We start from the raw sequence: 26,221 nt of genomic DNA on the forward strand, positions 1-26,221 counted from the left end.
TGAATGCTACTTGTATACATCAACTCTGATAAAACACATACCTTATAGGGAGACAGAGTTTATGAAAAAACTAATTAAATTTTCTACAAATTGAACATTTATCCCAGCAGATCAGTGCTTTAGTATTGACAAATACTTTTTGCACTGCAATGGTAATTGCTAAGGCTCATTTCTACCCCTAAGCACATCTAAATCCAATGGCAAATCTAGAGAACAGGAATGCTAAGCAGCCAATGAAGCCTCTACTTGGTGCTCTAGAACTGTGGCTCTTTATTCAGAAGAAACCATCACCTGAATGTTAGTTTGTGTGCTAGAAAAATAGTTGTTATATTGAGTCCAGAGTTTTGCTACAACAAAAAGCCACGTGCAGACAATAAAAAAAAATTCTAGAACAAGAACATTATTTCGGGAGGGTGTGGAAAAAAATAGGAGATTATACCTTCCAATAATTTACATAAGAAGGTTATTTCATTCTCCCTTCCCATGACTCCTTAAATGGGTAGGATTTCATGAAGAGATGTACATTTGTAAATTACTACAGTAATGTATAATTATCATCAGATGAATAACATTGTCAAATTATAAATTATTTTTTTTACAATTAATTTCTATGTACATGTGTAGCAAAACACTGGATCAATCAGTGTTAGTATAAAGCTCTCATGTGTTCCTACTCTTCAAAGTTAGCTTAAACAACTGTCTCCTCACTTACTTGAGTTGCTCAAAAATGGTGCAAAATCTGTGAACAAATATTACATGTTGAACAAAACATGAAAGTGCTGATCCTTTTTAAGTTATGGTTGGTTTCATCACCTCAACATTTTTCACCAATGCTAGTAACAGACAAATAAGAATTCTACTTACAACATAAACACAGATTCTAAGTATTTCTACTCATTGTCTACTTCTATTTTCATTGGGATTTAACCTCAAAATTAATACTTTAATAATTTGCAATTCCTGCTACAAAGGCTCAGTGATACACATGCTAAGCACAGATTGCTCTATCAAATCTACTAATTAATGTACTACTTTTCTTTTTTGACATTTCTGCTAGAAAAAAACTGCCAGATCTCTATCAATACCAATAAGAATATATAAACCTGCGCTTAGCTTCTGTACTGAATGCATGAATTTAGTTAAAGGATACTAGTAAAATTACATTAAGGCTAGTGTAAAATTACATTAAATCAATGAAGAGATGGAAAGAAAGAATAACATCATTTGAAGCACACATTCACTGACACCAGAAAGACTTTTAGCTTAACCACCTAAGAAATCAGAATTCCTCTGTAATAACTTCTCAGATCACTACTATATATATATATGTGAAATGCCCATGTGATATAATTATTTGCAATATGAAAAATTATACTGGTGTTAATATTAAGAGTCTCTAAAGGTCACTACCAATTTCTTCTGAACTGCAAGGTTTTCTTCTTCAGAAATACGATGCCATATTTCAATGAAGGTAAAAAAATACAATGAAAAACATTGAAAAGAATGCAGCAAATGTCTGAATAGAAGTGGTAAGAACATGAATATTCTCAGCTTTGTGTGCAAAAATCCAAAGATCATCTGCCCTTTGACACTTCCCATCAGCAATACCGTGTATGAATATTTTACTCATTTAACTCCAGAGAGAACGTGTGAGCTCAAATTTAGAGCAATTTACCACTTTGCAGAAGTGCTTCAAATGCCTTTTCCTACCATTTCAGTCATAAGCTTTCTTAAGCAGCTAAAACCACATTTCAGACACAATGACACATTCTGTGATAATATCTTCTCCAGGGTTCCAGATTTTGCCTGCCACGTACCCATACTGAAATTCCTTGAAAACCTCAAACTCAGGTAATGTTCAAGCAATGCATAACACAGGTAAATGAATCCAGGGGAAGGAAGCGTCTTTGTACATGGACTGAGATTATCTAGGGCACCTGCCTTCCCTGGGATGTTTGTTCTTCATGTCCCAGGACAATGCCTTATTCTCACGCTCATGTGATTTCGGGGAGAGCACTTTCTCCCCATCTTCCCTTTCCTTTGTTTCTCCTGTGAACTGTGTGGCAGGAACAAAAATATCAAATATCATGGAGCCAAAAGACAAAAGGAATGATCTGACTAAATTATTCCATGCATTTTCCATGACTCTATAAATTTCTTAGATTCCTTTCATAACAGATGATCACCAAACTTTTGAGGTGGGATGTTGGGAAAATAGTAACAGTCTACTCTGTAAATATCACTGCAGAAACCAGGTATCGAATTTTCAGGTCTAGCAGTCTTAAACTCCCATACTTTCTTGCTGAATGAAAAAGAAAGTCACTTACTCTGATTAGTGTGTTGCTTTGTCAATAAACACCTGCCTGTGAAATCAGTAGAATGATAGTCTAAATAAAAAAGTCTATGCAAAATTTGTCACCCCATGAGCCAAAATTGCAAGATCAACACTCACAGATTTTTTAAGAGAATGTAACATGATGTATGTAAGCAGAGATGTAAACAACAAAATTATTAGCACCTTTTAAAAGTATCTACATCTATGTCTACATAGCTATATATTATGAAATATTAAAGTAGCACAGCAATGAACATGTAACAAAAATGCCAACACCTGCATCAGTAGACCAAAAACTCTTTTTAACAGATGTCAGCTGGATGTGAGAAAATGTTTTAAGAGAGAGCTGTTCAGCACAAGTAGCTGCGTCTACAGAAAGCATTTTAATTTCTGTGAAGAATTTGCCAGTTTCAATCTTTTAAAAATATTTACCTCAAATCAACATAAAACACTCCTAAAAACTCCAAGTTTCTTCAACCTAGTAAACCCAAAATCCATTCCAGAATTTTTTTCTTTAGAATATTATCACCTAAATTATCAAAAACACAAAATTCTCTCTCCTTACCATAGTCTGTGACTGATTTGGGAGCACGCTGTTCTGTTTCTGCATTGCGTTTCTTATTCTTGGATTTCCAAGCATGATACACCTTTAGCCTTCGGTGGAACTCTTCTCTGCAAGCTGCCAAGAGCTCAATATCTATCCCAAAAAAAGGAGAAGGGGAAGGCATGAGTGAGAAAAGTCAGAAAAAGTATTTATTGAATGTGTTTCTACATTGATAAGGTACATGATTTGAGATCAAATTGTAACACTAATATGATAAAATGTAATATAAAAACCCCTCATTCTCTGTCTGCAGCAGAGGGCCTGTGTTTTATGGCCCAGAAAGTCCCTCAGAGTTGGATGAATCCTTTTCTGCTTTAGAGTAAAGGTAGTCCCCAAAGTACTGTTTTACTGGGACATTTGGAGCAGTGAAATGCTACAAATAATTCTGTTGACACTATCACAACACAAGAAGCACAGAAACAAAAAAATAAAATTGCACTGCTGAACAGTATTTCTGCACCTGAAAAAAAGAAATCCGACAATTTGACTGCTTAGATTTGCATTCTTTTTTCATTAATCTATTTTAATTTTTCTGAATTTTATTATACTAAGAGACTGAATGATGACAAAGCTTTTCCATAAGTCATCTCAGTGCATCCAAGTTGGCTTCAAGAGAAATGAACTCCACTTATTACTGCACCATCTATGCAGCTGGAAACATTGCTCCAGTCTTGCATATGTTAAAACAGTAAAAGAGAATGAGTTAGTTTCCAATTTCTACATCCAGGAAGAAATCCTGAGTGATCTTAAATCACAGATTAACCAACTGCTTTCAGTAAGAAGCAGGAAGAAACAGAAATACCTTAAAAAGGAATTATTGTTATCTGTTTCTATCTTCACAGCACTGAGGGCCAAGTGATTAATGACCCACTGTAAACTTCCAAAAAAACTTGCACATTTTGAAAATTAAAGAATAATATAAATATTTTAGATAGAACATATTTTTATGCTGTGTTTTATGTGACATTTTTGCTTTCTTTATGATATGGTCACAGCAAGAAGTGATAGGAAAAAAATTCTTAGAACATGCAAATTGTAGGTAAAGCATAATAGCTATTATTCCCCCTGTGGAAGTACATCAAACTGAGTGAATTTAATTAAGAAGTTACAACATGTATTTCATGGCCCAAGCTGTTTATTATCATAAAGAAATAATCCCTAAAAGAAAAAACAATGGAAACTGTGTTTCCATAATATGGAAATAGCTTCATGTATTTTTCTTTTGGAGGTAAGAGATTTTTTTAGTTAATTTGTTATTCACTCAAACTTATATAAACTTTTTATCTTTGTTATAGGAAGAAAGAACACTTTTTATATAACTACAACTTCAAACTCTTTCTCCAAAAAAAAAAACAAACAAAACACTTACCACAGGATGTGTTGATTGTATCACGAAGCTCTGCATATTTCCATTTACTGAGATCATGCTTCTTAGTACCAGCAGCAGCTTTTGTAGCTTGCACTGCAGGACCCCTACAATTATTTTTAAAATATTTATGTATTTTTTTAAGCATTAAACAGGAATTGATTTAAGAAGAAAAGAAGATCTCATGATCAACAATGTACTTATTACCATGCAGAGTTCTAAGACAAAATACCATAATATTTTCAAGATGTTCAAATTATTGAGAGAAAATGAAACTATATTTTATTCACAAAATCATATCCTAATCTGATTGGCCTCCTAGAGATTAAAATGAAGTGGCATTAATACTGCCATGCATGAAAAGACATATTCTGTGTATCTTATCCCACACTGATGTACATTTTACTTAGTGCTAACCAAGATGCAGAAAACAGACTAGACATTGTTAGTTCCATTCAAAAAACAGGCAAGGAAAAATATTTCTAAAGTAGAGCGAGGAAACAGAAGAAAAGGCTATTTCAAATTGGTCTAGGACAAAATCCTTGTTCCAAAGCTTGTGAAAATATTATGTCTTTGACAAAAACTTAACCTGAGAGAAGAAACCAAATTAATTCTATATTGGCTATCTAATAACAGCAATATTTATTCTGGGACTGGGGGTGATGATATTGATCATCAAGAAATACCAAGGTAAAAAAGACCACTCAGACAAAAGCCTGACCAGTAAAAAAGTCTCATTGAAACCCAGAGTTTTCCAAAGGCAAAAGGTCTTCACCATGTAGATACTACACAAGTAAGTTAACAGCAAATCCAAGTGAAATTATTACTAAAATCTCTATCATCTTTAAGAAAATGTACAAGGCTTCCATTACAAAATGAACATTAAAGATAAGCCTGAATTTATTTTTTCCCCCAAGAAATATGGTATTTCTTAAATATATTATATATTTCTTAAATAAGTGGGAGAACTCTCCCTGAGGAATGGCAAACTTCCTGTGGATTATTTGCTTATAAGTTCAAAACACTGCAACTCTCAGTGATGATCAGCATACCTTTTAAACTCTAAGGAATTCAAGAAGAGACACATGATTTTACCAGCCTCTGGTCATGACCAAGAACATATATTGAATTCTTTCAGGATCTGAGAGAATTTCTTCAAAAGGAACTAGATCTTTAACAAGGTAGCAAAGTTCTTGATGCAATGAGAAAAAAAAACAGTCCTTTGCATTGGAAGGTCTGTTTGTGCAGTAATATCTTTGTGGGACAGGCACATTATTAATAGGTACAATCTACTGAAAATTATTTTAACATTTATTTTTCCATAGAGGTCTCATGTGGTACTGTGAAGTTTTATATTTATTTTCCTTTTTTTAATTATAGCAGTAATACATAACTATTATATGAGTTTTGAAAGCGAAGATAACAAATGCAATTTAAATTTCATTGACTAAACCTAACATACTTCTCAACAACAACTGAACCATCTCCTCAGTATAATTAAAACTACAGAATCTTACTCTTGCAGTAGCAGCTTAATGCCTACTCATACTACTAATCCGAGTCCACAAACAGCTCCCAGTCAGAGTGTGAGAAGTCAAACTTAAAAAATTAGAACTACTCATGAGTGTAAAATAAATAACTGGACAAACTCCTTCAAACTATGTACTTTAATATTTTGTTATTACTGGCATACCTGTAGGACATTAAGGAGTCCTGATAAATAATTTCCACTGCCTGGTGTCTAACCTTCTTGAACCTAATACGACAAATCCTAAAGATTTTCCTTATTTAGCAACCTTACCCACCACTCTGCTAGTTTGCTGCCTAATTTAGCACAGCAGAGTGAGGCCGTACCCTCTCTGGGTAAACTAGTAATCTTTAAGAATGCTAATCCAATTGAATGGCTTAGTCTTTCTGCACTGCTCTGCACTGCTCTGCACTCTGAAGATCACTTGCTTGTTTTCTACATGAATTTAAACATAAGAGTCTGTCAGTAAGAGGAGCATCACACTTGACATTCAATCTTCACTGCTCCATATGAGAGTTATGTATCATAAACAGTATATTCAAATTCAAAAATGCAAAAGATCAGTCTCATGTTGAAAGTTTCTAGTGTATGAAAAGTGAGACAAATTTAGTTAAACAAGGATGTACTGAGTGCATTTTAAATTCAACCAAAACACAGATTCTCTGATTTTTGTCCCAACATTTTTTTTCATTTTTTTGTACATTACAAATATGCCACTGTCACTGGAACTATGTCAATATATGCAAAACAACATGGCCATTTAAATTCACATGCTACCTTAATTGCAAACAATGTGGTTTATTCCTATTCTTAAAATAACACTGCATGAAAAAATTCAGTTACCAGCTGCAATCCAATCATCCATGCTACCACTAAAAATCCATCAAATATGAGACTGTTCAAGTTCACACTATATATACACAGCTTAGTAACTTGTTAAGAAACAGATACCCTTCCAAAAACTCTAAACAATTTTTCTTCTTATGTAAGCTTCATAAAATCAATGTCAAAGGTTATTTCTGCCCTCAAGTTGAAGAGAATATTTTCTAATTACTTGCGGATATGGAAGATAATCACAAAAATGTCTTTGAACACTGAATTATATTCTCTATTATATTCTACTAGAATTATATTCAAAACACTAGTATTTTGTCAACTACTACATTCAGCCAAAACCTGTATTTATCTTTCCTTCTGCATTGTGCATAAAATGTTGCATTACCATTCAAGAAATCTCAGAAGGGTATTTAATACGGATACCTTAAGAGAGTTTTTAATATGATCTTGCCATGGTAATTTTCAAAACTGCTTTTGTTTTAAGGAACTCTAGTTAGAATATTTTATTAAATGCACATTACATTATATTACAATTAAATTACTTCATTAACTTTGTGCTGAACCTGTAGAAATACTCCTTTAAAAGATGTAGAGCGTTGTGCTCTATTATCACAAAGGTGAGAGGAGAAGAAAGCTGAAGAAACATTAACAAAATTACACAAAATTACAGGGTATGTGAACTATTCTTATTATTTTTCAATATAATCAATTAAAGTAGCAAAGAAATAATTGCTGAAAAAAATGGTGCTGGTAAAGGAAATTTTCTGAAAGAAATAATTTACTTATTTGCTTATCACTTTAAAAAATCCAGTACTTTTAATTCCATAATAATTCAACCCATTTGAAGTGTGATTTGTTTTTATAAAATTATTGATTCACTGGTGTTATACCTTCTCACCTACCTAGACAATATTTCTGACATTTCTGTAGCCATTTGCTCCCTACAAGAAAATTGGTAAATCAGCATAAACCAAATATATTGATATAAAAATAGCCTTTATAACTGTGAAAGTGTCTTGACAATCAAACTGAAGTTAAATGAAGTGCACAGGAAATGGCTATTTATTTTAAATTATTTCCATTCAGACACACACAAACACAAACATACATACATACACACATGTGTGTGTATATATATATATATATATATTTATACACACACAGAGTCTTGATTCTATTAAGAGCAATAAATCACATAGGACACTGAAAAATGGCTGGTATGTGAAAAACTTACAGCAATTATATAATAATTTTTGAATAGATGTTATTTGGTATATTTGATTATTAAAGGATTTATTAGACATAAGAAAAGTACTGAATATAAAGTATTACAAACTGATTTAGACATTACAGATACATAGTAATAAAGATTACTATGGGGTATTAGTATGTAAGAGGATGGTATCAATTACTTTTGATTAATTAGTGCAGCTTTTATCTATTAGAGCATTCAAATGGAAAAAAATGCCATACGCAGTCAATTGCGGCTTTGTTCCATTGGCTCTGCAAATAGAAGACATTTATGTTAGAAAGACTACTGCCTAGTTACTATTCTAATAATCTGAAGCAAGAAAAGGTGGGTCATAGCATTTCCTGCTCTCTCTTCTTCATTATCTTATGAATTTTTTTTATTATTATTTTTAACTGAATATATAGACCTTTTTTGCCCCCAACTTTCTCATTTAATCATGACTTAAATTATAATCTGGGGAAAAAAATGTACAAGTGAAAGCTTCATAGAGCCTTTCTCCCCTGTTCAATCTCAAAATCAGAGACTAAGGGACATGCTAGTGATCTATTTCATGCTTGGATAAGCATGTCACGAGAAATAACAGCAATCCTCCTGAAGCTACTCTGGGTATAGGACAGGTGCTTCTTCATGAAAGCTGTGAACAGACCCCAAGTCTAACTGGGGGTTACACTGGAAACCCACAGGTGCACACACACACACTAAATGTGCTACATCAGGACTTGTTTGGATTGCTCTGATGCAACACCCATAACAGATACACTCACAACAATCTCCAAGACTAGCTTCTCTCGGTGTTACATACCATACTGTATGTTCCAATAAGCCACATAAATGAAAAATATTGCCCACTTGAAAGCAGACACCTATTATTTAAATTGTTTTTTTTACTTAAGTGCTAATCTCTACCATTAATTTACCTCAGGTGCAGTAAATCATGTATTACACATCATTTCAAACTGTGGATGAGTGGTAAAATTCAACAGAACTAGAAGAGGTCGAGCAGATCCAGCACAGAATAAGCACAAATGAAAGTGCTGGATCTGCTGCCAGAACAAACAACTTTTCTTCTTTGATAGAATCCAACAGATATATTTTTCAGGGAAACTGCTAGTACTTATGCTCCTTGAAATATCTATGAAAGCTAAGAAAGTGAACAGCAAGGTATTGCAAAGAAAAGAAATAAACTAGAGGGACTAATGTTCAAATATGACAACACAAGAGTGTTGTATCTTTCTTAAAACTGAGCATGTAAAATTGCCTTTTTCTTCCTCTTTTCACTCCACAGTTACCACCATAGAATGGAAAATACCCTTTTATTCTTGTCAATATGTAAGCATGAAACCATTTTTTACAAAACTGTGTGAAAACACTGAAGAACCAGTACATTGCATGAATTCAGCATAAAGTCATACATGCTTTATCTCACTACAGCAAAATTTAACAGGAAAGGTATATAAACTTATAGAAAAGTCAGTGATTTTAGTGTATCACATAGTAATATGTTGGTCTCAAATGTAGAAGACTGTAACTTCTTTAGACTCTATAAAACTTTTGATTGGTATCATGTAAAAGAAATCCTGAGAATTTATGATTTAATTATTAAATTACATATTTTGTTCTAACCAATAGTTTTCATTTCACTGCATTTCTATAGTTGCTACCTTTAAGGCAACTCCAGAAACTATGTGGAAATCTAGCCCCTGATTTCAGTAGAAGACACTAGGGCCTGGGTAATGTTTTAGTTTGATTTTAAACAAACCAAAATAAAATCAAATATTAAATTAAAAGCATTATATTAATGTTTTGAACGTACTATTAACTATTTGAAGCAGACTTTAGAAACAAGGGAATAAATTTACCAATGAGATAAAAAAGATCTCATATAAGCAGAAAAATCTATCACTTCTTTTCTGGATTCAGGTATTATCTTGCTCAAGAAAGGATTTACATCTCCATGCTAACGTGTTCAGACCATTTAGCACTTTCCAATCACTCAGAAGGGTCTTCAGCCTCCTACCAGCCACACAGCAGAACTGCGCTAGCTACACAGCAGAGATAAACTGGCAGTCAAAGAGTTATGATGACAATTAGTTCATCATCCATTCTGGGATTATACAAGACATACAAATGCCAAAATCATCTATGCGCAGTAGGAAAGCAATGGAGATTAGAGGTTCACTGTCAGAAAATGTACTGAATTCTCTGAGCTCTTCTGTTCTATTGCCTCCCTTCTTTCATATTTAAGAGAACTCTGCCAGGTTGCAACACTAGAGTGACTTTGTGTTTATTTTCAAAGTATTGCACCAAAATCCAGACAGGGAAAGTGGTGAGGCACTGGAACAGGCTTCCTAGGGAAACTGCGGGTGCTCCATCCCTGAAGGTGTTCAAGACCAGCTTGGATGGGCTCTGAGCTACCTAGTTCAGTGGAAGGTGTCCCTCACCATGGTAGGGGGCTGGAATGAGATGATCTTCAAGGTCCCTTTCCAGACCAAACCATGCTGATTCTGTGAATGGGGCATGTCAGTCTCATCAGGGACAATATGATAGCTATTGTAGAACTGGGGGAAAAACCACAACTATTTCAGTGGAACTGTCTAAAAGTCATTACTGAACATGACAAAAAAGTTACCCACCTATCTCAAGCAGGCATACAGTTATTAAAAAAATAATATACATCTAGATGTAATTTGGGTAGCAAACAGAACATATCTGGGAGCTTGAAATTTCATGGCAATAGGGATTTTCTTGCATTGATTTCAACAACAACAAACTGAGTAGAGTCATACTAATGAAATCAACAATTAGGTGATCATGTTCATAGATCCCTTTATGCAACTTGACCAATAAGTACCATTTTTACTGGAACTTTTAAGTTGTTTCTAAGGCATCACCTTTTACACATGAAGAGCTCTTGCTTTGCAGACAGGCAGTGTGGTTCTGTGTATCAAAAGTTAAGCTCTTCTTACTGCATATGAAAAATTCACACAAAACAAGACTACCACTTAACATTTGAACCCATCTATGCTAGATATTTTCATTCCACTAGAAAAAAATTAACCAGTCAGGGCACAGAAATTACTTTTATTTCTGCATTCAAAGAGGGCTTCTTGTTTAAAAGAAAAAAAAACCCACACAAATTCACTGTACAAATGGAACCATCAAGTCCTAGCAAAGATGCATTTTATTATTACTTACCACTGAAGAAATTCCATTCCCTACTTTAAATGAGTCATAAAAATCAGAATTTTAAGTTTGCCATCCTTGTTAGAACTCAAAACAAGAGAACTGCAGTCATATTCACAAGCACCTACAAAATTACTGATGTAGCAAGATGCAAAATGAAGAAAGTCTAAGCAGAAGCAATTTATGCTTAACAAATTTCAAAAGTTAATTAGAAAAACATTCTAATACACTGACTTAGAAGTTATTTAATGAACACAAAGTTCCATAAATCCAAGAAGAGCACAGTCTTCTCAAAGGGATCAGGATAGGGAGAAAAAAAACTACAGAGAGGAAAATATCACTACTTAACTCCATACCTGCGCAAACCTAAATCAAGCTGAGCTTCATCACTGATGAGTTCTGCTTCGCTCTGAGCGATTCTCATTGCAAGCTCGTGGTCACGACGTTCCTGCTCAAGCACTGCCTGGTGCTGGGTTTCCTCCTCTCGCTCTCTAGCTAGCTGAGCCTCAATTTCAGCCTGTTTTAGAATAAAACATCTTTAACATTACCCAATCAAATCCAAAATTCTACATAAGCAGTATTAGAAAAATATGCCAAGCAGTATATTAGCTTTTGAAAACACGTACAGTTTACAGAATTGAAAAATTAACAGCATTAGTATTTAGTTTGACACAAGAAAAATGAAACAGCTACAAACTGAATCTTGGTTCTCATACAGTTTATCAAATATTGTCCACCACTTATACTACCTTTTCAAATAAAGCGCTAAGTAATTCTTATTTATTTTTTTTTAAATATATGAAATATTTTGTTCACTATTATAAAAATTAGTCTTCAAAAGTCTTTAGAATCATTAAAAGTCAAATGAAGCAGAGACTATAGCCACTCTTCCACAGCCCTAACACAATACTTCCTTGATATTCTGCTCTTGGCATTACAGGACATTGTAATAGGCACTACTTTGGATATAGGTCTGTAGTTCATTTTGAAAAGGGATTAAGACAGACACTGGAATTCTCTGTGGAACTGATCTGACTTTGAATTTAAGCAAATGGTAGAACTTCTAAAACAGTGCAGTGCAAGAGCAATTCAAATATACTGCCCCTGCAGAGCCAAACAACAGCAGCAGTTTACCATCATTACTCCACAAAAAGCCTTGCGCACACAGTAAGTAAAACAGGACCATACAATTCATACCTTCAAAAGGCAAATACACCAAGTTTTATGCAGTGCCCAGAAATTAACAAAGGAAATAAAGCTGCTTCCCACTCATCATTGTGAAGTTGCACTGCTAAAACACTAAAAACTGTACAGTTACACCAGTGACTTTACCCTATGAATCTCATTTTAGATTAGATGATAAACCCAACCACCAGGAGGAAATAATGAGAAATTAACTGTATGTGGGAGAATGAAACACCCTACAGGATTATGTATCTTGGATCCAAACACAGCATTTTGAAGTGTTAACTACATTCTGGATTGTGGATATCCGCAGCTCAGAAACCAAGAAACATTGATAAAGACAATCACTATAGATGTTCTTTCTTCTCATAATACTGTTATCCCAGGTCACCCAAGCAATCTCCAAGAGAAAAGGAAAAGAAGGATACAGGGGCCAAACATAGCTCAGAATGATAGCTCGTTATGAAATCAGGAAGAATTGCCATAAATCAAGGGGAACAGTGGGAGTGGGGTTTGAACTGCATGTATTTAGTGTACATGAATGTAGCCAAAGGAGTTACCAAGGACAGTTCTGCATCCTCTCATTATTCTGAATCTCAATATTCTGAAAGTGTTTAGAGTTAAGCAAATGACACAGTCCAAGTTAAGATGTGAATTTAGTAAATGAATGCCAAACTTGCCTGACATGGACCACCTACAAAACCTTCAAAGGCTAAACTAGGATCCTCTAATGTTGTGTATTTTTAAAAAAACTTTTAAAATCCTTTAAAAACAGATGCACCTCCACTCAGAATACCTGAAGCTGCATGGGAACTAGAAATAGCCAATCTGTCTTGGGATGCCCTAACCATAACATTTGTCTTATATTTACTAATAAAGCAACATTGGTGAATGACTCTGAGACATGCATTTACGGAAAGAAGCCACTAGACTCAATTGAGAATGTAAGCTACAAAAAAGATATTTATAAATAAATAAATGAATACAAGAAAACAAACACACAATCCCAAAACTACTGCACTAACAAATCCCCCAAAGTCACACACAGCTAAAGCATTAACCTGAATGCGCTTTTCCTCCTCTTCCCTCTTTTTTCTCTCCTCCTCTTCTTGTTTTCTCTTTGCCTCAATCTCTGATTTCCTATTACATAGGAGAAGGAAATGAAATTGTGTAAGTATGACACAAGTAAACAAGAAATAGTAAGAAATACATCTCTTTCATAAAATTGGTAATCCAGAAATCAGTACAGTCCTGATAACAAGATCCTACATGTAAGTCATGAAATGTTTCAAGGTCATCTGTATTTCCAGCTGCATCATACCATTTCTTCCATATGCTCTTCTGACACTTGCCTTATAAATCGCTGGAAAAGGAAACGTTTCAACACTGCACAGATCACCCAGCATACAATCCAAGTGACTTTCTAAGTGAAACTACATCAAAAACAACTTCATTAAAAAGCCTTGCCTGTTTTCTTCCCATTCTATAACCATCAACTTATTCAAATTGAAAACTCACAGGCGTCTTTCCTCTTCGTCCTTTCTTCGCTTCTGGTCTTCCTCTTCACGTCTCTTTCTTTCTTTTTCCATTTCCTCTTGGATGCGTCGTAGCCTCTCTGCTTCATCCTCTTGCTGCTTCTTCTTTTGCAGTGCACTCAGAAGCTGCTCTGAGCTTTTCACTAAAGCATCATATTCTTTCTGTATCTGTTCTCTAGTCATTATAGTGGTCTGTAAAAATAATAAGGGGGTTATTCTTTTTTATTTGTACTTCACTTTTGAAACCATATACTATGAAAATATTAAGTGAAACAAGATTACTGAGTACTATACTTAAATTATACATGCACCTCAGGGCAGGGAAGCTTAAGTCCATTCTTCCCTTTCTAAAATCCTGAGGACCCATTCCTCTCCCCTCTCCTACAAAACCATACAAAGCAATCTCCATTTCATCACTGAAATTAAACATGACTTTTGCAAACATGCCTTCATATTTTCAATCTTGCCGTTTTAGCTATAGAAATTAATTCTTAACATGCTAGGATGGAAATTAAGGCCTGCCCATGGGTATTTTACCCATGTGCATTGTGTTCTTATCTTCTTTAGTGGTTATTTACAGCTCTGCTTTTATGCCATACCATAAAATAGTTTTTCTTAATATTTCTGCTAGGACTCAGAAAAAACATTGTACTGTGTTGTGACTAACTTTTTCTAAGAAGTTATTAGTAACAAATGTCAGGCTGAAAATGCTTCAGAAATAGCCTTTTCTACACATATTTTCAAACCTTATTGACAGGTACAATTTAATTTCATATTCCAATTCATATCTTACTAATAAAACTGCAATATAGGGGGTTTGCTGACCTTTTCTGATAGTGTATCATGATGATAATCAAATTATATGATTTTTATTAGAAAAGCTGACAGGTTAACTCTACCATCTTTTCAATAGTGATTTTAAATAGAGAAGTCTTAATATGGTACACTAAGAAAACTATAATATTGCATGAAACAAGAATTCAAGAAAACAAATTTTTTCTAACGCTAATAAATGCCAGTGTGCTTTCATTTTGTCTTTTTGCTTCTGTGGTAAGAAAGAGATGACTACAGACCTGAACCATTATCAGCAACCTGAATTCTCTTTACTATCAAGAGTCTGAAAAAAAGTCTAAAGAAACCTCGTAACTGGAAAAGAAATGTGTTTATTCTGTGATAAATGTTTTAGCCCTTATTAGGTTAAAGTATTGGTAATATGTTATTCCAATATTTATTATTCCAATAATTATTCCAATAATGAAAGCAACAACAAATTCTTGACAACACTTACCTCATAATACCAGCACGCATTTTTTCTTTAAAACCTTCAGTGCCAACTCTGACACACAGACACCAAAGTCTAGATGTATGCACCTATTTTCAGGACTCGCTTCAGTTGTATTTATAAATAATTTTAGACAGGAGTTACCCAATGACTGAAAATGAAGACCACTATATTATATTTTCTATTAAGGAAAATGCATTTGCCTTATCCTTTAGATTAAGATTTTTAAAGATTCCAGTACCAAGACACTATTTCTCTCATTATTATCACATACCTTAATTTTGGTCATTGAAGCATCAATAGAATCCTCCAGCTCCTTGACCTGCTTGCTTGTCTCTGCTTTCCCCTCCTTCAGAGCACTTACTACTTCATTAAATTTATCAAGTCTCTTTTTCAGTGTGCGTACTTTTATCAGGCCATCAATGCTGTGAAGGTAAGACAGCTTATTTCTATCTTGACATGATTTTGGAAGGTGATAGTTTTTAAACTCCAGTAGTCACTCATGTAAAAAACGGGGAGAGAAGTTATGCCTTCTGACAAAACTCACCCTCTTTTTTGAAATTCGAGCATTATCACATCAAGTAACTAAGTAATGGAGCCTTTTTCCAAGCAGTAACTAAAATTACTTTGCTAGCAGATAGTGAATCAAAATTGAAAAATGAATTTTTATTTTGTGAATTAATTTGGGTTGGTTTCTTGGGTTTTTTTCCAACAATAAATTGTTAGGATTCACTGGAGGATTTCAACTAGAAGGGATAAAAGTTGAGTAGTGCCATTTATTCAAAGAGCAATAACAGAATGAATCAGATAAAATTTAACTACACAGCAGGGAACAGTCATTGTACCCCAAAGGAGTGAGAAACCAAGGCTGGGAAAGAAGAGTTCAGGAAGAGTTCTAAGAACCACTATTGAACGCCCCAAACAGAAATTACAACTCTGCAGATAATCTTCCTAAATAGAAATCACTGCAATGGGATTCACAAATCAACACACAAAAGTAGGAACTAAATCAAATCATTAAAGATGAGCACCAACTAGCTCAAAAATTACAGAAATGTCAGAAATGCCAAGATTCAAAATGAAACATAATTCTCAAGGGTTGTAAAAGAATTTATGAGAGGCCTGCAACCAGAACAGAGCTGCATCTCTGTCAAAGAACAAAAAGGTGTCAGCAGAGCTTAATGACTGAAGTAGTTTTTCCATCAGTATTCCCTGCAATCAGCTAATGGAATTAATTTCAAGAGGAGATAAGACAGTTATTATTTCTAAGATAAAAATGAAAGGGAGTCTATAAAGGAAGGTATGAATGGGTAAGGGACAAAAATTAATGAGCTTAAATTAAATTAGACATACTTAATAAAAGATTTCTAAAAACAAGGCTGTCACTGAAGGATTTTATGAACAAAGAGCTAAAGAAACATCTTTTTCGAAAGGTTCAAATTTAGTCTATTCATCCTTGGGAAAGAGCAAAATAACACAGAACCTCTCCTTCAATTCAGTCTCCTTCAATTGTACTTTGCATCATTCTATGATTTCAGATAGATTTAGTTAAGTAAACCTGTTCATACAGGCACAAGAAAATACTGTTTAAAATATATTTTCTTCAACCAAGGAATATCTTCTTACCGTGGTTTGTGCTTTCTCTTGCAAAGCCACATACGAATAGTCTTTTGTATTTTAATGCAGGCACTGGCTCGATATTTTATCTTATTCTTCACTGTAAACAACAGAAGACAGAATCTTAACGTTTTATACAGTTTAACACAACTTCTATCCTCCTCACACATTTGATGTCTGTGTGAAGATTATGTGTGCTTGAGAGCTTGTTCTATATTGGAACCACAATATTTCAGAAACAGAATAGAAGAATTCACAATCTTGGGCCAGGCACAGAGGCTCCCACCCAAAACCAACAGGAACAACGAAACATAAGCACACTCACACCCCGCTCCAGATTCACGGATATCAGTAAGCTCAGTTAAAAGTCACAGGCTCAAGCAAGCAGGAAACACTCAGCTTGAAGTATTACTCCTGTGTTGAAGAGTATTCAAGTAGTCAATAGATAGATAGATAGATAGATAGATAATAAATAGAGATAATAAAGTGGCTGCAACTTCACTGAGCATTTCTCGAAAACCCAGAACAAAACCTCTAACTTTTGTTCTATTACTCTTTATCTAAAGACTCAAACTAAATGGTTAAGACCAGGAAGCAAGTTAAACAGAGAACCAAGGCACTGGCATATGTATGTGTGCTGAGTATTTTAGAAGTGCAACAATAAATGAGTTTTTACAGATTAACCAGAGAAAACAGGTTAGATCCAGGTCTGTGGATCTAGACTGCCTTTTGCACAAGGTTTGTGAATACACTGATGTTTAACTACTGGACTTAGGTGGTCATAAAGATGAACTTTACTTCTTTATCTGTTTCAGCTTTTTACTGGAAATAAAATTAGCTTCCAGTTTCCCATTAAATACTACGAAGAAATAGTATTATTATCTCCCTGTGTTTCTACTTTTTGCACATGGTGACATACTTTCTGTCCTATCTTTCTGGAAAAAATAGACCGAATGGCTTAAGTGTCTGGGTCAAACACAAGATTCTAGTGTTACAATCTCTGATGCTTGAAATCTGTATCATAAGAATTCAGAAATTCCATTTGCTCCACTGTAAACAGCAACAAGTAATAATCATTCAGTGACAGATGTGGAAGCCATGGCTATGCTGGCCCAAATGCACAGCCATGTGTGCACTGGCATAAGGCCTTTAAGCTTTTCTTCCCCATTTCAATGCACAGTTTCCACCCTCCATGTTATTAGAGATTGCTGACATTCTGCATCAGACCTTTCCCCATCTCCAGACACCTTTACTGAAGCACACCACAAGTGCCAATCTCTATTCCACACCATATTACTTCTACTCTGCACAGTAAACTTCAAGAAAAATATCACCAACCTTGAAATCAATTACTCAGACTTCAGTATGTAACCACCTGCTATACATGTCCTTGGCCACATTTCAAGGTAATAATAATTGCTTTGCTGTATTTTTAACAAACATCTGGATTTAATAAAACATAAAGCACATACATTTAATCACTGAGAGAGAACACCACTGAACTTTTTTCCAACGACTGCAGATAAGCCAGCGATTCACTCGTTTAACCAGCTCTGCTAAGTGATCCGGATCAGACTTCATTATCTGATCAAACTCTGCAAACTAAATGATAATTAAAAGAAGTTTTACATATTAGGAGGACAGAGAGTGTTTGACACTATTATTTAAGACCATGCTATGTTAAAATATTTTTAACAAACTATGACATTATATAAGCTTTCAACTGAAATCAGCAGATAAATTTTATCTTTTTATCTTTTACACTTCATTGTTTAATGGTAACAGAAATTACAGATTTTTTTTTGTTTGTTTTACGGATGTCTAAAATTGGCCTTTTGAATAATATAACTATTCATTAATCACCAAAAATATTTATTGCTAAAATTTTTTAAAATCAATTGTTTTTCTACATCCTGGAAATGAACTCTGGCCTTCCACAATTTCAAGACACATCTAATTATATATATCTGTGAAAAAAAAATTAAAGCTGAAAGCACTTCTCAATTTTTAACCTTTGTATATGGTTCCCATTGAAGGCAACATTTTCTGAAAATCCTGTGCTTCTGCTTTTCAGTAATTACATGACAGGAGGAACACTCTTCTGGGATTACAATAATTTTCCTTTCTCATCACAATAGCTCTCAACTTCATCTCCTTTCACTGAATAGAAGCAGCAATGCTCAGAATCACAGAAAGAGATTTCAGCTGTAAACAGATTTTACTAGAAAATATTTCTTCTTGGCTCTGACTTCCTCTTTTTAATAGTCAACATAATTCTTGGAATACAAACATTGCATTAGAAATACTGTAGTATCAACAATTAAAATACAAACCCAATTGTATCAGTTCTAATTTTGTGGTTTATTCAAAGAAAATTAACAAAATTGTTTACAAAAATCCTGGGCAACCTTATTTAGGTTGGCCACACTTCTATCAATGTGCAAACAGTGTCACCTTCAGAGGTACTTTCAAACTGAAATTATTCTAAGATTCATAACAATGAGCTACAAAAAAAGATTACCTTGCCAGGTCTAAAAAACACCTTGGTTAGCCCAAATTTGTAATCATTTTCATTTAGTCCCAGGGCTTTAAATAGGGCCTGAAACAGAGAAAACAGAAAGGATTATATTCTCCCACCTTCAAAAAAACACAAAAACTAACATCACAATACATTTCCTCTCCTGGATGATACAGAATAATTATTTTCTTTCTTACTTTGCAAAAAAGTCTAGGGTCCAGTCGAGCCAATTTTTCAGGCAAGTATTTCTTGTACATATTGTATAGTTCATGAAATGAAGCTCGTGACGGGAAACCACCTTGCATCAAATCCAGAACTGACACCATCCCTAAATTCACAGAGACACGCACACAAAAGCTGGTATCAGTAACACACAAATTAAGCAGTGACTTTTAGGATAACCAGTAGGTTTACGACGTAAGACTCAAAGGCATTGTTCAGAGACTAAACCACAGAGTTCAGCTGGGATTTGATCAAGCCTGTAGAACACATGAGAAAAGCCCATATAGATATCTCCCTATTTGAGAGGTAACACTCAATCATCTATAGGATTTTTTTTTCTAATATTTCTTCCAAAAACTTTTTTATTTCTCAGTATATTTGACATTTGCATTTTTAAAGGGAAGAAACCCCAAATCGACACCCCAAACCACCAAATAATGCCCAACCAAGGCTTTTATTTTAATCATGTGAATGGTATTTGTGAGATGTGGTGCAGATGCAACCTCAAAAACATATGCAGTGCTAGAACATTTAGTGTACTTAAAATACAAGTTGTCAGCTGCTAAGATGCAACTTTAATGTCCTGGATAATGTTACTACATTTTGGCTGCAACTAGGACATCAGTAAAGTCCAGACACGGTCAAGTAAGATTCAAATTATTTCAGCAGCACAGGCCACACCATTTTTGACCCACTACTTTATCCTATCAACAGAGGCTGCAGTTAAGTTTTCAAGTTAGACCTTAACCTGTGGTTGCTGTTGTAAAACCTAATCTTTTGTGTACTTGCTTTCAGTAGAAATTTAATTTGTTTATACTGTCTTCTGTTTTCAAATATTCAGTGGGGCATGAGCAAATAAAGCTGTAAATTTGGAAAGCATCTAGTATTTCAAGAATAATGAAGATGCAGCATTTTATCCATGTTGGATGTTTAGCTCCAAATCAAGTTAATAGTGATATAAAGAAACTTTTGAGAAAGTAAACCAGTATAACTGAACTCCATCATATTATCTATAAAATCAAAGAACAGTGGCGTGCTTCAACTATTAGACATCTCAGCCATAACACTGACTGCCTTTAAATGCACACAGGAATTTCTAACACTTCAACTGCCATAGAAATTTAAAATTCTATTGTTCCAGACTGAAATGGTGCCCTATTAATGCTGTGAGCAACTCTTTGCAAGGAGAGTTCTAATGGCAGTTCAGATGAATTATTTCTAGGGTCCTATTGACTAAAATGAATGCTAATTTACTAAAAATCTAAATATCTGCTTATAAGGCATAAAAAACCCACCTTCTAGAAACCAGTTCAAGCAAGGAAATACTGCTTTCATCCCACATACTTCAAACTTAGGGTAATAGATAATCACCAAAGTAAAAATCAGACTGAAATATACAAGAGGCATACATTACCTGAACACTGAAGCTGAGAGAGGATCTGTCCTCCTTCAAAATGGTGACTTGTCATCTTTAGATTAGGTTTGATACAGCGAATAAAGCTCGATCCCTATGACCAAAGCGAGAAGTTAGCAAAATCCACAGATTTTTAAAACTCCTAAAACAGCAGTTAATGATTTAAGACTTATGGGTGGGGGGGAAAAATACAAAATAATAGTATTCTAAAAGAGAAATGCTGACATTATCATAGAATCATAAAATGTTAAGGGGTTGGAATGGGCCTTAAATATAATCAAGTCCCAGCCCCATTCTTTTTCTCTCGTATATCAAGTTTTGCACTATAACCTTGGTCTTGATGTAACTCATCTCAATGCTATTAATTGGATTCTGCTGAATTTTCACTCAGCTATTCTCCTTCACATGTATACAATCTATGCTTTATAACTCTAGATCCTACTGCCCTGGAACAACACTAAAATGCCTCAAAGTTCAGATCAGCAAACATGCTAACAAGACTGCTGATATCAGAACTATGCCAGATGAACCTGACCTTCCTTAACTTCTACTTTTTACAACTTCTTCTGGCTCACAGCTTTAGTCTCCCTTTCCTGCTCCTCTGTTATGAACATGGGTGCTACAGTTTTGACCACTACTCTCTCTGATCATTTCACATTCATCAAAGATAACATTTTGCCAAGCACCATACAATTATTCAGATTTTGCTGTAACAGGTGACTGCCAAGGACAACTCTGCATATACTAAAACAAAATTGGGACTGAGAAAACATAGTATTAATCCCAGTTTGTAGCATATTCTCTCTTTTGCCATTTCCCATCTGAGAATGAGACGGCACTTGCCAAGGGAGCTCCACATTAACAATAACTCCTCAATCATGGGTTAGCTAAACTCAAGCATTTCAAATTGGAAGCCTGGCCCCACACTTTTTTCCCTGGACTGTATTTCATTTCCAGAATGTTCTGGGTGAAATAGATCACCCTTCAGACCAGCCTCATGACTACAGCAAAATCTTATAGACTGGCTATACTCCAGCACCTCATTCGTTTCCCTTGGTTTTCCACCCTTTTTCTTTTTTTGACAGAGCATACCCTAATATTTATAACTGGTTAGAACATGTGGCAAGAGAAACAACACTGTGTTCCTACAACTCCAAGTTCTAAAAAAAAGTTTTGTTACATGGAGAATTTCACAAACTATCTGATCACATCAGCCAAATTAACAAATATTCATTAGGGGATTCAGGTTCTTTGACCACCTGCGCATTTATGGCACATCAAAAAAGCAAAATGAAAAAATATATTTTTAATGACTTTTATAGAATCTGAAAACAGTAATTAATAATAAATTACTTCTTAAATAAGAAACATTTCTAAATTATGTGCAAATTAGTCATCAATGATAACCAATGCACAGAAAGAATTAAAAGTGACAAGAAAATTAGATTGCAGCACAGCCAGATTTCATATTGGTTATTCAAATTGTTTAACTTTCATTCTACAACTTTTTTGAAGGTGGTGGATTTTCCTTTTTTAAGTAAATCGATAACCATCCCATGGCACAAGAAGATGTTCCTGAAGTGCCATGTAGCTGCAAACTATTGAGCAATTACTAATTACATTTATTGTAAGCCATAATATTGAGATAATCTATTATGCCTTATATCAGAAAACTGTGAACCTACATCTGTATGTATACTTACAGTACTGTGAAGCTTCTCAAGAAGCAAGTTCAACTGAGTCTGTAAAAGAAAACAGGTATTTCAAGAGTCTTACCATGGCAAGGCCAGAAATATAAACACCAAACAGAGGTACAGAATTACTGCATGCATGTTCATTGTTAGTGAGACACAACTGATAAACCATTCACAAATTTTAATAGACAAAATCATGCAAGTGTGCATGAATGGCCCTGAGGAAATTGCTTGTATTTAATTGTATGACAATACTGCATGGACTAGTCACTTGTTACAATATAGTTATGAAAAACCATGCACATCCATTTGGGAAAATAAAAAATAATGATGATGTAATAAGATTATATTAAAAAAAATAAGACCAATCAGCAATCATTTTTAAAAACTACACTGAAAATCTGTGAAATCCCAAATTTAATCTATAATAAGCATTATTTGAATGTTAAAAAATACAGAAAGTATATTCTCAGGCTTTTCTTCTGTTTTTTGAAGTTATGTCAACGTTTACCTGCAATAATCTATTTTTATTTCCAAACTTCCGACTTTTTAATTCTCTCTGGATGACAAAAAAACTACGATTTTAAAATTATATTTACTGATGTTGCATTTAAATATACTGTGATGAGAAAAGACTGAAATACTACTATTATTTGGGGTCAATTCCTCATGATAACCAGAGACTTAATGCAATCAGAGAAAACAATTTAGAGTTGCTATTGAAAGTAATTGGTACATAAAATATTCCAAAACCACATCATAAAAATAGCAATATTTTTACTTTAGAGGTGTGTCTGTTTTGCCACATAAATTACTGCTGGGTCACCCTTTCTAGTTCATTAGCAAACTTTAAGTATATAGACTGCAGCAATACAAAATTCAGTATGTCCTTACACACTCATTTTTAGCACTGGAAACTGACCTGTGAATAATTTATTTTTTTCTTAGACAGATCTTTCAATTACCTTGAATCCAAGAACAAGATTTGTAGTAGTATGGGTACTGTGCGTCATCTACAGCTGGCAGTTGTCCCTCATGTAGATAAAATTGGTTTGGGATTTTTTTTAACTTAACATGGATGTGGTTAGAAAGAGTGCCACAAGAAGCATGACAAACACTAATAACCTTCTGCTCAGTTCTCACACATATTTCTTATATCTCAACTTGATCATAATAATTAAGTTTCCTCAAGCTGAAAACACTTAAGTTTGCAATTTCCATCAACAAAATACATTTCTGCATGAGGAAAAATACCCCTTCCTTATACTCTGTGATTTGACAAGACATAAGCCAGAGACATTCTCAGGTGAATTTCTCCAACAAAATGTGCATATATGAATAAAGCGTATTGATAAAATTACTGCTCTTTGAATTGTCACAATTTAATTCATTATCAGCATAAGGTAAAATCATCTCAATTCATCTTGAAGATCTGATAATAAATTAATCATTATTTTCTCAACTGATTTATGAGAATTAATTTTAATTAGTTATAAGGAAGGGATCTGTGAAGGATTTCATAAAAAGAAGCCTGTGCAACATCATCTAATAATTTATATAATCAGAAGAAGTTCTAATTTCAGTAGTTCAGAAAACTGACTTACAAATTAATGCACTAAGAATTCTTATTCTTAAAGAGATGAAATATCTAGTAAGATAAAAGACCTTATTTTGATGTCATCTGAAGTGAAATTTTCAAGGCTATTAGTGTTCATCAGCATCACATGCTGTGTCTGGGAAGGTAACACTAGATGAATTATTGGAACACATACATTCGAAATGCTATGAAACTTGAAAACACTGAAAGAATTATAGATTGATGGGCCAGATCCAAAGAGGACATTAATTGTGTTCTAGGTGGAGAAGTGAATACCAAAGTTCAAAAGGAAATCCAAAAAAGTTCCCCACTCAATTTCTGCTTCACTTTAAAAATGCATCCCTTTTAATTCACTTCTCATTGGGCAGTGGTATAATGCCCAAGTCCTGAACATGGGGTGCTAAATCCGAGAGAAATTGAAAATCCAGATGGAAGGAAGAGGAAACTATCTCAAAAGATCTGCCAGTTGATTTCATTTTAAAAATACAGTTCTAAAATCTGTGGATCCTACCTTCATTTACAGCAGATTCATGGCTGCAGGGTTTGCTCAGGACATGGCCTATCTGTATGCAAATTTTCAGACTACCTGATGGTCAGGTAGTATTTTAGATTACAGATAGTATTTTATATCAGTTGCGACACTTTAATTCAACAATCACTATAGAATAGGAAGGAGTTAAAAAGAATCATCAGAGCAAAACTCAAGACAGCAGTCTGTCCAACTCCCAGTGCCAAAACCACTAACTTACAAGCCAGACTTGGCCTCCTACTCTTACTGGGCCCATGAAAATTTTATTTCTGGCTACCTAACCAACTGCAGAAGGTTGTAACAAGAACTACCCAACCAAACAACTGCAGAAGGTTGTAAAAAGAACACCCTTTGTCAGACTGACAAATAACTTGGTGCTCACTACAGAAAATAAAATAGCCATAGAACACTGAATACAGTATAGATCTGAAGGAGAATACTATTGGTATGAAAAACAAGCGTGCTGCTACCATATCCTTCCGGTTCTTCAGCCCCTGTGTCTTTAGAGAAGAGTTCCAAATGCTAGCCACAAGACATGATTATGGCAGGAAAGAATTTATCTTGCAGTCCTGATCCAGTACTTAAACTTGATATAAAGCAGAAATGCAGAAACAGTCTTCTGCTACTGGCAGTCTCACTCTACGTGCAGGTTTTTTGGATTATCTAAGATACTTGCATTCCCCAGGGACTGGGAAAGGAATCTAGCTAGGAACATGAGGTAGGTTTTTGGTGGCCCTAGGTAAGGTAGTATACCAAAACTGTTTCAGCACTTGACTTGAAGGCATACAAATCCTTCATTGGATCTGGCCCAGATGCGTTGAAAAGAGCTCTTGCTGAAATTGCTGCAGCTCTACCAACTGTAAATCCATGAGATTGAAAAATTTACCTGCAGCCCACGATGTGCCTGCTTTTCATCTCTTAATTCCCCTATTGTTCTCTTTCTAGCCATGCTGAGCTGGAATAGTCCAGCTAAAATAAAACTGCTGAATGAGAAAAGGATGCAGAAAACATTTGGAGAAGACAAGGTTTGAAGGTCAGCTTTATAGTATCAGAAGAAAGGAGAAAATGAGGAGAAGCATCAGATTCAGGTACTGAGAAAGGAAACATTCAGCACAATGAATATCTTCCTGTGTAAGCTGTGACTAAGTATATATCTCAGAAAAGGAAAAACGGTGGTTAGGTATTGAATTTTGAGTTTGGCCAACTGTAGGGAATCAATACACCTTCTAGAAGGCATAATCACAATAGGATGGAAGAACACATTTCATCACATCTAGAACCTTTACAAGTCCACAGACTCCAAATTTAATTCTCAACACTTACTGAATAAAATCTTCCATATGGCTTTGAAAGACTGTGACCTAAAAATCACTGTATAACAACCTCTGTAAGGACTATTATGGAAGATACTTTTGACAGAAATGCATTGCATGTGGCTTAAATACACCAGTTTCTTATAATTCACCAGAAGAAAACAATCTATTTAACCAAATTTTCTTCTGAATCTCAAGTTACTGCTAGTT

At 34.5% G+C, this 26,221-nt stretch overlaps 1 protein-coding gene across 2 annotated transcripts in view; it reads right to left on the reverse strand.

Annotated features, from left to right (window-relative positions):
* The window catches only part of MYO6 (myosin VI), a 99,048-nt gene that overhangs the window by 6,423 nt on the left and 66,404 nt on the right, over positions 1-26,221 (reverse strand). The window contains exons 19-33 of one of the 2 annotated variants that reach the window (XM_015621936.3): positions 22,582-22,620; positions 20,879-20,972; positions 19,440-19,570; positions 19,246-19,323; positions 18,197-18,326; positions 16,734-16,824; positions 15,382-15,532; positions 13,809-14,017; positions 13,352-13,430; positions 11,462-11,622; positions 8,144-8,173; positions 7,573-7,611; positions 4,309-4,412; positions 2,901-3,032; positions 713-739 (exon numbers count right to left, since the gene is read on the reverse strand). In XM_015621936.3, the coding sequence (XP_015477422.1) occupies positions 713-739; positions 2,901-3,032; positions 4,309-4,412; positions 7,573-7,611; positions 8,144-8,173; positions 11,462-11,622; positions 13,352-13,430; positions 13,809-14,017; positions 15,382-15,532; positions 16,734-16,824; positions 18,197-18,326; positions 19,246-19,323; positions 19,440-19,570; positions 20,879-20,972; positions 22,582-22,620 (1,495 nt within the window). The other variant, XM_033512950.1, reaches the window with a different exon arrangement.

This window comes from Parus major, chromosome 3 (genome assembly GCF_001522545.3).
Source record: "Parus major isolate Abel chromosome 3, Parus_major1.1, whole genome shotgun sequence".
NCBI lineage: Eukaryota > Metazoa > Chordata > Aves > Passeriformes > Paridae > Parus > Parus major.